Below are 12794 nucleotides of genomic sequence, written 5' to 3' on the forward strand. Positions count from 1 at the left end.
CAAGCTGCCAAAGTGAGCTTTCTAAAATAAAAATACGATATCTTTTTCCTACCTGAATCTTAAAGCCTTCCATTGCCTTCAAGCTAAAACTCAAAACTTCTTGGCTTGACATATAAAATAATGTCATGATCTGGCCCTTGCCTACATATTAATTTTTATTAGTTTTCTTGTTATTTATTATTCTCTACTATTTCTTAGTATTCTTACTAACCTGCGGTTGGTTGAATGAGCCATGGTCTCTTTCAATCCACCTCTTTGACATTCCCCCCTAAAGTGGCCATCTCCCCTGACTCTGTAGCCTGACCAATTCCTCCAAAGTGAAGCCTCAGTAAAGCCTCCTGTTTTCTACTCCCACCTCCCCAGGGCTGAAAAAGTACCTCTCCTCTGTTTTCTCCAGCAACCTACACTGTATTTCTATGGCATTTACCTTAATTGGTAGAAATTATTGATTCTCTTAGCTATTTCTCTCAAGATTATGAGGTACCTAATAATAGAAACAACTTTATCTTGATAACCCTAAAACTTGGGAGATCACAGGAAATCAATATAATTATGTTATTAAATAATTTTGAGAGATGAATGGGTAAAGGTGTACTGAATAGAACCAAGTGCATTAGCAAAGCCTTAAAACTCAGAAAACTGGTCTTCTCAAAATCACCACTAATCTCCATGTTGTTAAATCAAGTGGTCAGTTCTCAGATCTATCTGCAGGTTTGTCACAATTTTTCATGGCATCCACCTTGAAATGTTTTCCTTACTTGACTTCCAGGTCATTACACTCTTCTGATTTTTCTCTTATGGCCCTAGTCACTTCTCAGCCTTCTTTGTTGGCTCATCCTCACATCCTCTTAGACCTATGCTCTTCTCATGTACACTCATTCCCTTGTTGATTTCATAGTCTCAAGACTTCACATGCCATTTTTATGTTATCATGCTCAAATAATCTCTCTTTCCTAGACTTCTTCCCTGACTCCAGACTTTGTATACACTGCCTGACTGACATCTTTATTTATCTCCACAATAGAAATTTCCAACTTACCACTTCTAAAACTGAACCGCTGATCTACCCAAAACCCTGTTCCACTTGATCTTCCACATCAGTCAATTGCAATTTCATCTTTCTGGTTGTTCAGACAAAAACACACTTCTAGTCACACTCAACTCTACTTTCTCTCACTTCCTACAGCCCATCCATCAATAAGACATTTGATTCTAATCTTAACTATATCCAGAACCCAAGCCCTTATCAGCACCTTTGCAGCCACCACCATGGACCCAGCCGTCATTGCCTCTCATGTGGCTTATTACATTGGCCTCTTATATGATCTCCCTGCTTCCACTGCTGTCCCCCTCAGTCTAGTTACAAGACTGCAATCACAGGTATCCTTTTAAAACAAGTCACTTCAGAAACATCTTTCATCAAAACCCTTCAGCGAACCTCCATCTTACTCAGAATGAAAGCCAAAGTCTTGACGTTGAGCATAAAACCTCATATTATACGACTCCCCATGACATCAACTCCTCATGCCTCCTCCCCCTTCCTCATCCTAGTCTCCTAAGGTGTCTTCAAGCAAGCAACATGTGCCTGTTTTAGAGTCTTTATAGGAGGACTCTATTCTTTGTAAGACTATTGGCATGCTCCTTCATTTTCTTTAGCCATAGCTCCAATTTCTCATTTAGGCCTTCCTTACTGGTCATTCTATTAAAAATTAAATCCCTATGTGAATTCTCCGTATCTACCTCCTCTGCTTAAGTTTTCTCCATAGCATTTGAACCTTCTAATATATTATTTTACTTAAATATTTTGTTTACTGTCATTCTCTCCTCACTGGATGCAAAGCCCTTTTGGGGCAGGAATTCTTACCTTTGTTCATTGCTATACCCCAGATTAGCACATAATAATCTCATAATAATCTCTCAATACTAGTTGCTAAGTAAAGAAAGGCTACACATATTTTTTGCATTTCCTAGTGCTTGACAGTGTCTGGACTGCAGCAGTTTTTCATTTAAAGTTCATAAAAGCCCTATAAGATAATTTCTACATCCATTTTAAAGATGATAAAATTAAAATTTCTAAGATCAGAGTCAGTGATGCTTCTTTTCTATATAGGAAGGACTTGAGGACAGCATTCTGGTTAGTGGGGAGAGACAAAAATATCTTTCAGAAAAACACTCTATTTTCTTATGTTGTATGTTCACTTAAGAGTACTTTGAAAAATGTGCATATATGGTAGTAACATTCATTGGGTGTTGGGCAGATGGGAGGGGGGAAGAGAGGATGGGTATATACACACCTAATGGATGTGATGCACACCGTCTGGGGGATGGACATGTTTGAAGCTCTGACTCAACTCAGGTAGGACAAAGGCAATATACGTAACCTAAACATTGGACCCCCCATAATATGCTGAACTAAAAAAAATTTTAAATATAATTTAAAAAATGCTGACTGTATATGGAGTGTGCTTGGGTTCCCCTAACCTTTGATACCAACTCTTACCCAAGGTTTTGCAATTCTTCAGAGCTATATCAGCATTTAAATCAATATGTTTAGGAGACAATGAATACAACAATTTGTCTCTAACAGAAGTTCATTTATGGAAGAAGAAAATGACAAGACTGATGATGAAATTGTGCTATATTGTAGAGTTTTAGAATGATTTGCTAAGAATTGAGTTTGTCCATTGATTCCCAAACCTGTGGTTATTCTTAAAAATATCAATAGTGGGGCCCCACCCTATACATTCTTTGGTGTAGATATTTAACAGTCTTCTCAGGTTTTTGTTAAGCAGCCAACCTTGTACTTCAACCATCCACTGGCTTCTGGAAATTGATGTTATAGATCATGATAAGCTACTAAAGGTTTTCAGATGGCAGTTTGCATACATTTCTGTGGTTTTACAATTTATTTCTTGCTAAAGAATACTCCCATTTTGTGCACTATACAATCAGGTAAATTTGGTGGGGGTGTGGATGGAATTCTTTCAAAGCAATGTACCATGCACTCACAATAATATTTTTCTCCATCTGTTATATAGGTCCATGCACAAACTGGCCCAGTTGGAAAGACTTGACCTAGGCAATAATGAATTCAGTGAGCTGGTAAGCAAATGCCTTTTCTAAACTTGATAAATACACTCCAGGAGGTTATTTCTTTTGCTCTGTCTTTGTAAGCCCAGGCATTAAATCAAGTGCACATTTACATTTGGTAAATATGATAAATAAAATCTGGGAGTTAAAGTGATTGCTGACTATATAGTGAGCCTCAGAGAACTGAATAACATTAGGGTTCACTGAGAAAAAATGGTTTGAGCATGATGCAAATTGACAATGTTGAATACCAACTACATAGCAGGTACCATGTTTAGTGTATTATATATGTTATCTCATTTAATTTGACATGTTGTCATTTTAACTTTATGAAAATGAGCTCAAAGTGGACAATGACATGCATAACTATTAATATTATGCAGCTGAACAGGAATTAAACTAAAACTGATTAACTACAAAGTCCATACCTTGAAAACTTCTGCCTTGGAGGCTGCTTGGTGGCATAGCATAGGAGAAGTGAGTCACTAACAGCATGCTATTTCCAGTTGTACTGAAAGTATCTTTCTAGTGAACACACATTACTACCTCATTGCCAGCAAGATTGGCAGAATTCTGCCTGCTTTTTCAGGTGTTAGTTTTTTTAAAAATTTTCCCGAAGACCAAAATCTCAAATTCAGTTTAGGAAGCAAATATTCCTTTATAAGAAGATCCAGCTTTCTTCATTCAGAAATCTTCCACTTGGATAACTTCAATTTTAAAGTTCTAATTCATCTAAAGTGTATGTAACTATTTTTAAATTAAAACATTTAAGTTATCAGTTTTTTCTGCCCCAGCTCTCTTACTAAGTATGTGGACTTTGTGCATGTTACTTAAACTCTCTAAGCCTCATTTTCGTAATCTATAAAATGAGAATTATAATAATTCCTCTCTCACTCAGGGATTGTATGAAAATTAAATAAGATAATACATGAACAGGGCCTAGCAAAAGTTGTTCTCGGTAAGTGCCAGTATACAGGGGTGACGGGGTATAACTCTCGCTGTATTCTGAATGCACAAAGAAAATTAATTTATTTCGACAATAGCTAATCTGATCATTATCCCAGCCTCTATCAACTGTTTATTAAGAGTAAAAACTGACTTTTATTCTTCTGTGATTAAAAGTTTAATCTGATTTAAGAAGTTAGATGATCCCTTTAGGTTTGTTCATCTTTCTGTATTTTTTTTCTTAAAAGATGTGTTAGTAAAGTTTGTTCATCTTTCTTACATAAAAACTCTCAGTCTCTCATGTATGCTCTCCCCTTCCCCTATTTTATTCCCTAAGATGGAATTTGTTTATGTCCAAAGGAGGCTACATGTCTTTGGGACCTGGGTGAAAGGGACCCCCTGGCCTTAGCCTGGATTTTGGAAGTGTGCAGGCAGCATGTGCTAGCCTCTACGCTGCTGACTGCAGCTGATATTGCTTCTTGTGTTAAATTCTGAAGCTGTGGTCATGTCTTTGGGCTCAGGAGAAACTTCCTTGGAACATTGGTTGTTTTCTTCTTTGGGCATTGCTACATTCTGCTTTCACTGGCTACAAGTGCATAAATCTCTATCATGTCCTCCCTCCAACACCAGGCTGAGCAGACCATCTCTAGTTTCTGTTGTGAAGGTCACTCACCAGCCATAGTCCCAGTACTGGCTCCATAGCCAGTCTGCTGGCTCTGAGAACCTGTATGATGTGCAAACTGAGAAGAGCCCAGTAAAGATAAACTTCAGAGCCTCCCCTGCGTGCCTCCCCTCCCCTGCCTGTCATGTTTACTCTGCCTTGAATGCATCCAGTGTTATTATAAAGCAGATTGCAAGGTGGTAAGGCTGGTAAATAACAGTGGAAACAGTGGTAGTTTTATACTGATACTTTTAAAATTAGTTGTTATAGATCTAGAATCTGCACATGCTTTTATTAAGACATGGAAGTTGGCCTAGTAGTTGAAAGAACATGGACAGTAGATTCAGACAACTGAGGCTTGCACTCAACTCCTTCTCTAGTGATATGGATACCTTGGGGCCTGTAGCACACTCTCTAACCTCAGCTTCCTCATCGATAAAATATAAATAACAATCCTATCTATCTCACAGGCTTCTGGAGAGAATTTAATATGAGATAATCAACAATAAACAGTATGTTTCAGTGAATTTCAATTCTGTCAGGTATATCATTTTGCAAGTCTTTCATCTGATTATTTGTGAATCAATATTTTACTCTAAAGATTTTGGTCAAGAAATGTGAATAGGGTAGGTTTATTTTTTTTAAATAGACCTACTGAAAGTAAATTTTAAAATATTTTAATGTATGCTTTATGGTATCTAAGAAATCATCATCTGAGCAGAAATAGTTTTCATTTTTCGATATGTCAGTATTTCACATTAGGCCCAAAATAAGTCTCTTTTTCCACTTTTTTTTTTTTTTTTTTGCATTTGTCCTAAGAGGCTTTATTTGATAATGTTCAGTTATTTGGAGAGTATAATTATGGAATTTCACATTTCTAATGTTATTCACTTTTAATCGAATGTCTGACAGTTATTAGTCATATGCATAGAACTGGCTGTTGTTTCTCTGACAGTAAAAACTTGTAATGAGAAAAATAAGAGACTTTGCTCTTTTGGAGATCTCTAAAAACAATGTCTTGTGGGGGAGAGAGGATTGAATTCCATTCTGTAGCTAGATACTGACACCTCGGAGGTTATGATTAAATGAGTTACTTTTGTAACATAGTAAAGAGACAATGTAGAGAGTCGATAACTGTAAGTTTAAAAAAAAAAACTTAACATGTCAAAGCCTAAAGAAAACAGAAATTTATTTGCTTGAGAAGCCATGTGTAATAAACATTCAAAAAAGATTCTATGTAGAAATATCTACTTACAGATGCATTTGTACTTATGAACAATTTTAAACAAAGAGAATTATCTCATTTTCTAACAGCAACAGTCACCTGAAGATAATGATCAATGTTCTGGGAACATAATAGATGCTTAAAGTTGGGGGTTTTTTTTAATTGCTTTTTTTCGTGAGTTGTTTTGCTCTATGTAAAACTAATAAATATTCATTTAAGAAAATTTTGAATGATTAAAGAAATATAAAAACGATAGTAAAAGTCATGTATGATCCCATCCCATGTACATATAATCATTACTAATATCTTTTGGTATATCCCCCCTCATCCCTGTTTTCTTTTTATTAGGTCAAGTGAGTATGATTTGGGGTCAGGTCAGAGATGGAACATTACTAGGTTGATAGGTGAAGCTGGATAACATCAACCCTTAGCGATCCTCTGTGTAATCTGAGTAGAACTAAGTGTCACAGAATAATTTGGAGCTTCCCAACTGTTGTGGAACAGTTAACGGGGCTGAAATAGATTCCTTGACTATCATAGGGCCTATGGTAGGTACATTTTCACTATCCAATAAATTGAGTCCCTGTTGGTCCTGAACTGGTGGAGGAAATAATGGAGCCCCTAAAGCAAATCACCATGTGTGAGAAACATTCAGGAAAATGAGGCAGATTGAGTAGCAGAGCTTGAAGGATGAGGGGATCAGTAGATCCAGAAGCACAGTGAGGCCCTGATGACCATCCCACAATATAGACCAGATCATGGGCAGCAACCCACCCAGGACCACAGAGTGACAAGGGGCAGCAGAGGAGGAAGGCAGGGACAGTGGTTATTGGAGCAGGGGCTCCCTTCCATGGGAGATTCCCTTGTCTCTGTTCCTTCCCATTCCCCACCAAGGGAACTTCTAAATAGCATAATTAAGGAGGAGGATCTCAGGAAGGGTCCAATTTCCTGGTCCTGTGCTATTTGAGCAGAGGGAGGGTGGGTCAAAGATGAAATTTGAAATTTTACTGTAAATAATTCATAATACATACTGGTTATATGTGTCTGTATAGATATTTCTATCGATCAATACCACATTGGAATCATAGCATACATTCTATTTTATATTAATGCATGGTTATCAAATTCAAATAATTAGATTCCTTACAGGCATTATAATTTAAAACCTTTCTTTGTAGCTTCCTAATTCATTGAATGAGAAAGACTGTCAAATAGTAGCTACAAAATAAATAGTGAATTAAGACCTGAATTTAAGGGAAAAAAGTAAAACCAAAGAGGCTGGACTTTTATTGTATCAAATTAGATACACATAAATTAATATGTGCAATATTCATTTAAGTTACAAGCATAATAAAACACATCCTATGAACCCACTGCCATTTTCTTACAAGCTAGAACAAACACTGTCAATCATGTGCAGCTACCTGCATGCTCTTCTCCAGTCCCCACATTCTGTCTTCCCCAGAGGTAGCAACAATCCTGAATGTGTTTAACGTTTCCTTGCTGTAATTTTACCCCATTTGTATGGCTCTCTATTATATTGTTGCACTTGGCTTTTTCTCAAAATGTGACCATACCACAAGTTACTTATCTTTCCTTATCTCCACGGACGCTTTTCTCCAGTTATGTATTACACTGTTGCTATGAACATTCCTATTATGTGCACATGTGTGAGAGTTTATCTAAGGCTATATGTGGAAGTGGAATTTCTTTATCATAAGTTATACACACATTCATTTCTAAAAATAATGCTTTTTTAAAAAAAATAGTTGTACTCATTTGCCAACAATGTATAATAGTTACCACGCTTCACATTTTCACTAACACTTGATATTATCAGGCTTCTTATTTTTGCCAGTATCATGGCCATAGAATGGCATCTGATTATAATCTTAATTTGCATATATCTGATTTCAAATGAGATTGATGGTCTTTTTCATATGTCTGTGACAGTTTGTATTTTCTTTCCTGCGAAATGCCTGTTTATGTATTTTTGTTCATTTTTCTATTGGTTGTCTTTTTCTTATTGACTTACAGGGATCTTTTATACAATTTAGATATTAATTCTTTTTTAGTTATAGGTTCTACAAATGTCTCCTCCCTATCTGTGGAGAGTCTTTTTACTTTCTACAATGTGTCTTTTGATGAGTGGAAGTTCTTAATTGTAATAAAATAAATAGATTTTTTTGTGTCTAGTACATTTTATGTCTTGCTTAAGAAGTCCTTTCCTCCCCAAAGTCAAAAAGATTTTTATATTTTCTTCTAACAGGTTGAAAGTTTCATTTTTCATAATCAAGTATATTTCTATCTGGGCTTAATTTTTTGTAGTGTGCATTATTTTTGTTCAGATACTCAGTTTTCTAAGCAACACTACTTCCTTTCCACATGAATATGGGTGTCACTTCCTAACAAAATATAATTTCTATACTTTCATAAGTTACTTTCTTCATTGGACATTTTACTTTCTGAGTAGTAGACCATACTGTTTTAATTAGCACAAACAGTAAGTTTTGGTATCTGATAGGAAAAGTGTCCCTGACTTAGGCACCCAGACATTAACACCTCATATATAAATTTTAGAATTAGTTTATCAAGTTTCTCAAAAAGAAAAAAAAATGTTGTTGGGATTTGATTAGAAATGCATTAACTTTATAACTCAATTTTTTATTGGATTGCCAATAAAGAATTGACATCTTTTGATAAGTTGAATTTTTTATGCATAAATGTGACATACATCTCCATTTATTTTGCCATTTTAATATCTTTGTGTTTTACAATTTTCTTCAAAAAATATTTTGTACATTTTAATTAGTTTATTCCTAAGTACCTTATTTTTTTGTTGAGTTATAAATGTAGTTATAAATTTCTTCAAAAATTGTAATCTCCATCTGTTTGTTGTGAGTGTATAGTAATCCATTTGATTTTTGTTTGTATCTAGCCATTTGCTAAACCTTCTTAATAATATGTTTAATTTGTCTACAGATTCTTTAGGGATTTATATGTAGCTAATCAAATAGTCTGTGAATAATCACAGTTTGTTTTCTTGCTCCTCAATTTTTAAATACTTCATTTATATCTCTTGCCTTACATGTAACTAGAACCTCTAGTACTATGTTGAAATGAAGCAAATATCATTGTCCAATTCCTGATTTTAGTGGGAATGCATTTAACGTCATTAAGTATGCTCTTTACTATTAGTTTTAGATAAATACTCTATCAGGTTCAGAACACACCTTTCTGTTTCTAGATTACTAAGAGAATTTATCACAAAGAAATACTAAACTCTATGGAATACTTTCTCTGCATTTACCGAGATCACATTTTTTTCTCCTTTAATCTGTTAATATTGTGAATTATATAAATGGAATATATAGTGCAAAACCACCTTTGCATCTCTGGAATAATACAACATGATCATGATTTGGTCATGATCAAGATGTTCTATATAAACTATATTCAATTCAATCCTACTTGGGATTTTTAAAAATCCATGCTTATGGGTGAGATTTGTATACATTGTTTGTATGTACTTTCTGTATCTGTGGGTTCATATTATTCATCAGTTTTGGAAAATTATCAGCCCTACCTCTTCAAATGTTGCCTTTTATCTATTTGTTCTGTCTCTCCTGCTAGATTAAATATGAGTACAAAATCATCAGTGTTTAAGAAACACCAGCTACTTTTATTGTTAAGAATTATTTTACCTATCTTCTGAAAAAAAATAATCAGATAGGGGGTACTACCCTTGAACAGAATCTTTCTTACCTCTTTACCTAAAATTATCCAATATTGATTCTCCAGAATTTGGAGACATGCTTGTGAGATCATTTTGAGAGTATTTTCAACTTTTTTGAACTATTTAATGTGCCAGTTACTAAAAAAAATATTTCTAAATTATAGGCTACTCAACTTCTGGATTAAAGACAAAACATGATTTTTAAAACAAAACACCTAAATGACAGCAACAAAAAAGATTTGAGTGAGAAAAATTATTCCATGTGAAAAAACAATATTTCATTTTTTAAACACAATGCAAAGATGTATTGAATTTAAAAGTTCAGAGAATTCATCAGGAAATGAGTAGTATCATTTTAACTATTATTTGAAACAGTATCTCGGGCAGTCTTTATAGAAGCATTTCATAAATTCAGCCATCCATGGACAGATTGCATAATGCTTCTTTACAGAAAAGCTTTAAAAATATTTTGCACTCTACAAATCACATTTTAAATGCTTAATAAAGTTACAGATTATAATAAGCAAGCATTTCTAATCTCAACATTCAAATAGAATTTGTTTCTATTAGTTTTTCTTACTTTATTTCATAGTCAAACAAAATTTCAAAGAAATAAATTAAAGTTCTTAAAATGGAGATGTTCTGAGAGAGATAATTGAGAACAAATGCCAATAGTTGTATAGACTGGGCTATATAAATAATATTAATGTGTTTTTATAGAAATTTGACAGTTGAATATTTATGTTAATGTTTTAACTTGTAATTGAAATCAATCACATTTCTACCCTTATAATATGCTGAAATAAATTTAAAAAAACTGAACCAACAACAACAAAAAAATTAAATTGAACTCATTTTACTAAAAGCATGACAGCTAATGGTTTCACTTCCTGAGTTTGTGCAAAGTGTGCCCATTTTCAATTACCTAAGATGCAGGTATACCTGAGGCAAGCACTATATTTGCATAGCCAGTAATTTCCTTTGTCAGTAATGACAAGAGAGGTTTGTCACACCTACTAATCAAATGTTGTCATTTATTCTTCAAGTAAAACATATCAATAAGAACCAAATATTAAATAGAATCCGTTATATAACTGGCCACCCCATTTTTAGGGAAAATACTTGAAACATTCTCATTATTAACTCTTTATTTTCCTGCATTTGTAAAACTACTAAGGCCATAATATATATATATATATATATATATATATATATATATATATAATCTCACAGACATTTCCAGAGGTTATTATTATAATATCAAGAGAAATTTGAGAAATGAAACTTATTTTTAAAGTTACTGGAGACACATCAATTTCTGTATCAGTTGGAGCCCAGTCGGGTGGAAACTATATCCATTATTTAACAAAAGAATCTTAATATAAAGAATGCTTATTAGCAAACTAAAAAAGGAACACTGATTGATCACAGAGTCAATAACTCTAGGAAGCAGCTAATGCCCCTAGGGCTGGGAACAGAGAAGAGGGTGGGATAAGGAAATAGGAAAACATGAAGCTGAGACTTAGCCCTGTAGAAGGATAGGACTGGCCAGTTGGTGCTGTATCTGGAGGAGGGTGTGACGAGGCTGGTTCCAGTTGTGTGGAAAAGCTACCAACCAGAAACAACTGCTGTTACTGAAATCCAGCGTTACTATAGGGCGAAAAAGTGTTGTTGATGAGATGTTAAGAGGAGCAAAAAGTAAATAGAAAGAGCAAGTCCCTCTTTCTCCTCCAGCCTCCTGGTCTCTCCTCAGTGCAACACCCAACCACCTGTCAGAAAAGAATTGTGTTTAACCCCAGAATTACAAAATAGGGGTTAGAAGAGTTAGCTCGCAGCTGAAAGAGGCAATAGACTAATACACAGAAACTTAATACTGTGTCCTGAAAACAATAGATAAGAAATATTTATTTTTGCTCACTCAGTTTTAGTATCATTTTCTCCAGAAATCTTTCCCTGCACCTACCAGAGTATCCAGATCCCAACTGATACTTGATAAGTGTTGATTAACAAATGAATGAATAATCTGATTTTAAAAGTGAATAGTCAATTCTCATCATCAGAATCATGCCTATATAAATAGGAAATTTTGAATTCAAACTAAACAATAATAGAGATGGAGAAAATGTTTTTATTCATCTGAAAAGCAATCATTCCATAATTAGCCATTTTTTGAGGTATTGAGCTTAAGTTACTTCAAAACATACTTCCAAATGGGTTTCTTGATGAAACTTTCATGTATTAAATTTGGAATTACAACCAATAAATACATACACAAGCACAAACATACATAAGTACATAAATAAATAAATAAATCTGTACTCCCACTGACTCTGAAATTTGAAAGGAATCCTTGATGAATCATTCAAAATTAAAATGCATTTTCTGACTGAAAATAATTATGGAGATATTTCTCTCAAAGAAGGATCAATTTGGGGTCTCCACTTTTATCAATGGAACATCTGTTGGACTATGGCTTTAATAAGCAGACTCCACTATCATACATACAAGTAAAGGAACTCCTTTTCTTGCTTTCGAATGTTCCCTTTACTAGCAATAAAATAAATCATCTTTGCCTCTGTTTTCCAAGGAAGCAGTTTTACCCTCATTGCCATTTCTCATTGCCACCAATATCATGACTGGGCACTAAGAATGAAATTAATTAGCTTCATTTGTCTTTTTGGAATTTTCTGAGAATGACATATATTTCAATATAGTCAAATGCCTTCGTTATTCTGTCAACAGTTTATGCCAGAGAAATTAAAGAAAATAAAAAGCTTCTTGATGAAATCAGAATAAACTACATTAAATAAGAGTTCAAATTTATAATCAAGACTTTACAAAAAAATATAGGCATACTCTGTAATTATGGAACAAACCCAAGAGAACTTTCTTGAGTTGCAAATAGGGGTTGTAAATCATCCAAAATACTAACAAAAACTGTTTTAAAAATAATTAAATTCATACTAGAGTCTTCCTCATTTATATGCCAAAATGGTAATATCTGGATGTATTATCTGACTAAAATTTGAATTAATAGAAAAAAGTTCTTTTCTTTCAGATTTCACAATAAACTAAAACTAAAAGATAGTAAAAATGCTAAGGAGAAATATAAAGAAAAGAAACAGTGACGTGGGGCA

General features: G+C 34.1%; 1 protein-coding gene across 4 annotated transcripts in view; it reads left to right on the forward strand.

Annotated features, from left to right (window-relative positions):
- Positions 1–12794, forward strand: part of LRRC7 (leucine rich repeat containing 7) — a 510593-nt gene that overhangs the window by 311787 nt on the left and 186012 nt on the right. For all 4 annotated transcript variants that reach the window (XM_075999305.1, XM_075999314.1, XM_075999312.1 and 1 more), the window contains exon 8: positions 3039–3102. In XM_075999305.1, coding sequence (XP_075855420.1) covers positions 3039–3102 — 64 coding nt within the window. The remainder of the gene's footprint in view (positions 1–3038; positions 3103–12794) is intronic.

Source organism: Microcebus murinus, chromosome 2 (genome assembly GCF_040939455.1).
Source record: "Microcebus murinus isolate Inina chromosome 2, M.murinus_Inina_mat1.0, whole genome shotgun sequence".
Lineage (NCBI taxonomy): Eukaryota > Metazoa > Chordata > Mammalia > Primates > Cheirogaleidae > Microcebus > Microcebus murinus.